Below are 4,096 nucleotides of genomic sequence, written 5' to 3' on the forward strand. Positions count from 1 at the left end.
AACTCATCATGAGGAAGAAACATGTCATACAGTGCAGCCGTGTGGCTCATTAACGTTTTTTAATAGTTTTTGGACAACGGAGGTCTACGGCACAGAGAAATAAGATATATCAGACTTTGGATACAAACACAATACTTGTAAGTAGGATGAGTTCATTGCTGTTCAAAGACATTACTGTTAGCAGCTGGGTCAGTAAAATCAGTCCTTGGGAAACTTCCACTCCCAACATAAAGCTCTGCAAATGAATATCAACTGTAACAATGAGGAAATGAAACAGCATGTCTGACAACTCCTTCAGGCTCTGCAGGAGGGAGGAGACAGACAGAAACTCAGGGTTTGAAGAAAAGCTGCCAGTGAGCAGGTTAGTTCACAGAGTGAGTTACCACAGTGACTGACCTTCAGTTAAAGTCATCTCATGTGTTTTCACTAAACCCACGATCTGGAACAGACCCCAGGCTAAAGAGAAGCCCCCTTACTGATGGGTGTAGTCAAAAGTATGCTCTGTTGCACCTGTAACCACACCCAACAGCAATGTCATGATGTACTTACCACAGCCCAAAGTACATTTCTCTACATCACAGCAGCAAGGTGAGAAGTTTAACCACTGAAGGTCAGTAAAAAGCTGCTGTTAAATTGCTAATTTAATAATGTGGGAGCTCACATGCAGTATATATATGCCCAATATGTATGAACATGCCACAACCTGAGGGACAGTGAATGACCTACACACACGCACACACACACACAAATACATGCATAAGATATACTATATATAATTGATATATATCGATCGTAATGTTGGAGAAGTACCACTCCATTCTTCAGAGACATGCTGTACCCTCTGGTTTGCATCTTTGTGGAGAAGGATTCATACTGCAGCAGGATAATGACCCCAAACACACCTCAAAGCTTTGCAAGAACTACTTGAAGACCAAAGAAGACCAAGGAGTCCTGACTGTCATGGACTTGGAGGGAGATGTTGCTGCTGAATTATCTGAATGACACTTTTTCAACACTGTGAGCACCAAAAAATAAAGAAACAAAAAATTCCATTCACCTCTAATGTATAGAAGACAGAAATCTCAGAAAAACAGAAAGACAAATACAACTGAAACTCTGCACACTAGATATGACTGGAGGTAAGTGAGAAATAAAATATATATTTTTTGTAGTTGGGAAAAAAAAAAAAAAATTCTGTGAGTACATGACAATGTTTTGGAGACAAACATTTACATACGTCATACTTTTTGCATTTGGAATACAGCAGAACCGTGACTTTTAACAGTAACAGAGAAGAGAAGCTGGTTTTGTATTTGACTAGATTTGCCTAAGAACAGCTAATATAGAGGTAGAGTTTCCTTTTAATAGTGAACATCGACACACAGAGACCTCAGAGCAGCATCACGATGGAAAGGATCTTGTTGGGTGTCCTGTATCTCTCAGGTCAGTGAAATATTTAAAGACATAATATGTAACTTTTCTGCATTATAAAATCTAAAAACGACTAGACATATGTTATATATTTTGTTGAGTTTTTTAATTATCCCAGATGTTTCCAACAATGTTCAATCCGTGAGAAATCTGAAATTTTAATCAAGGTAAGGGTCTCAAGGGTTTCATTTGGTCGGCACTTAATAGCATCATATCCTCTTTGTGTGTATGTCAGTGTTGTGGTTGTCTGCCAGGAACCGTCAATAATTTCATTTTTATCTAGTTTTAAGCCACACTTTTCGATAAACTTTTTATATCTTGGTTGTTTTTAACTATATCTTTTAACCGGATGAAGGATTTTAGTCATCAGATGTCTGGATCTTAAGTTATCAGAGAAACAAGCTGAGCAAATGTTAACAGCCTCTCTGAATGTCTCGTATCCAGAGGGGCTGAAACATTGATTATTAACATGAAACTGCTTCATTCAGTGTTTTACTGGTTTTAATCACTGTGTAGGATATCCCTCAGCAGAACTCTGTCTACCTTAATAAGTGGCCAATGCCATCACTTTATTACTTTCCTTATTGTTTGAATGTGTACATTTGTATCCATAACTATGTTGGAAATGTTTAACTCAATTCTCCAAGTTGTATGTGTGTTAAAATCAGGTAATTAATATCTCAGTAACCACTAGAGATAAACATGTGCTGTTTGGTAGCATTGTAATCTCATGAGCATAAGAATATTAGATTTTTAGTCATGGTAGTTGTTTGGTAACAAGGTACAGTTGTTTGAGAGATTGTTTTAAAAATAAGACAAATTATCTGACCTCCAGTGGATGCCATGATTGGTCAGACGCTTCTCTGAAGTCCTTTATCTAACTGTACCTATAAAAGACCATCACTGGAATGCAATAGTTGGATTCTCTTTGTTACTGGTACGAGGTCCCATTCTTTCTCTGAGTTGAAACCAACTTCAGCTGACAAGTCTTCATCTCCACTCCCCACGGTGGCAACACCTTCTCATCTCTCCTGATGTCACCACACCACTCAGCAGCTACCAGCCCACAGACATGCAAGTAGCACACTTCTGCTCTGCTAACCGGGTGAATTCAAAAAGCTTCATCTGCTTAGAACTGAATTCTAAATTTGCCACCCCAGTTTACCAGCTGCTTCCAGTGACGGTCATTAGTCAACCCCTTTTCTGACAAACTCTGGTTCTGCATTCATTCATTCTTTCATTGTAGCGTCATTGTTTGTTTAGTGAGTGTTGTTTTGTGTCATTGTTAGGTTAGGCTTTAGGTAATAAATGTTTTGCATATAAAGTCGTTGCCTTTGTTTTCTTTAACTTACTTTCAGTCACTTTACGTATCCGATTCCTTTCCTGAGTGCAAGTTAATTCCTTCCCAAAGCTGATTTATGTGTTAAAGATTCTTTTGACTAATCACCAAGAGAAACTATTTATTAGTCTTATTATGCTGATTCTGAGGTTATAACGCTGGACAAATAATTGAAGTGGTTCTGTGTAATAATTCTGCTTAACAGTAAATTTCCCCAAACTGAGCTAAAATTTCCCTACAATTGGGTCTGTTTGTTTTGGAGAGGAGGAGACCTCTGTGGATAATTTGGCTCCTGGTAAAAACCTCCTGAACAATGAACACTGAAGGAATCCTAACCGGGAGAAGCTGACTGCAATGACTGCAATGGTGGTTATTTCACAATGAAGACAACAACTCCCATGATCCCACAATACTTCATGATGTCATCAAACTCTGTCTTTTGTAATTGTTTTGATTAAGAGACCACTAGCAGCAGAAGTTAAATACTGTGTGTTTAATAATGTCTAACAGTGTTTATTATTTCATTATACTGTAATACTTAAAAATGTTAGAGTCACCTCACATGTTAAAAAGTGGTGTTTTCCTCACAGGCTGGTCCATCTTCTCCACATGTCGTCTCCATCAGTACCACTTTGTTGCTGAACCCATGAATTGGACTGAAGCTCAGACCTACTGCAGAGAGACATACACAGACCTGGTCACCATTGAAAACACTGAAGACATGAACCAACTCATCAACACAGTTTCATCTGCTGGTTACAACAGTCAGGTCTGGATTGGCCTGTACAGAGTCATTGATTGGAAGTGGTCAGATGGGTACAGAGGGAGTGGGGCTGAATATAGGGACTGGAGATCTGATCACCCACAATTATGGGCTGATTGGCTCTGTGTAATGGTCTATTATAGTCATTACAGATGGACAGATAATCCTTGTTCATACAAAACATATTTTGTCTGTTATAATGGTAAGTACCCAGCAAAGCATCATTTCTTCTCTGGTAATGATTATATTGAAGTTCAGGACTTAAATCATGTTTCCCCCCAATAATTTATCTGCAGGAACACAGCTGGATCCTCAATTTGTTTTTGTGAATCAACCAATGAACTGGTCCAATGCTCAGAGGTACTGCAGGGAGAACTTCATAGACCTGGCCACTGTGAGGAACGACACTGAGAGCCAGGAGGTCCTGAATTTGTTGCCAGGTACAGACTGGGCATGGATCGGCCTGTACAGAGATCCTGGTATTAACTGGTCTGATGGCAGTGCCTACTCGTTCCCCCATTGGGGTGGCTCATTTTCAGTTTCAGAATCACTCAGATTGGTGA

At 39.2% G+C, this 4,096-nt stretch overlaps 1 protein-coding gene across 1 annotated transcript; it reads left to right on the plus strand.

Moving 5' to 3' along the window:
- The first annotated feature begins 835 nt into the window (after positions 1-835).
- LOC121889873 (L-selectin-like) lies at positions 836-4,096 on the plus strand. The gene is made up of 5 exons (XM_042402097.1): positions 836-1,139; positions 1,369-1,443; positions 3,361-3,597; positions 3,830-3,954; positions 4,073-4,096. Exons 1-5 carry the CDS (start codon positions 1,130-1,132, stop codon positions 4,094-4,096), a joined length of 471 nt encoding a protein of 156 aa, XP_042258031.1. The 5' UTR covers positions 836-1,129.

Source organism: Thunnus maccoyii, chromosome 22, assembly GCF_910596095.1.
Source record: "Thunnus maccoyii chromosome 22, fThuMac1.1, whole genome shotgun sequence".
NCBI lineage: Eukaryota > Metazoa > Chordata > Actinopteri > Scombriformes > Scombridae > Thunnus > Thunnus maccoyii.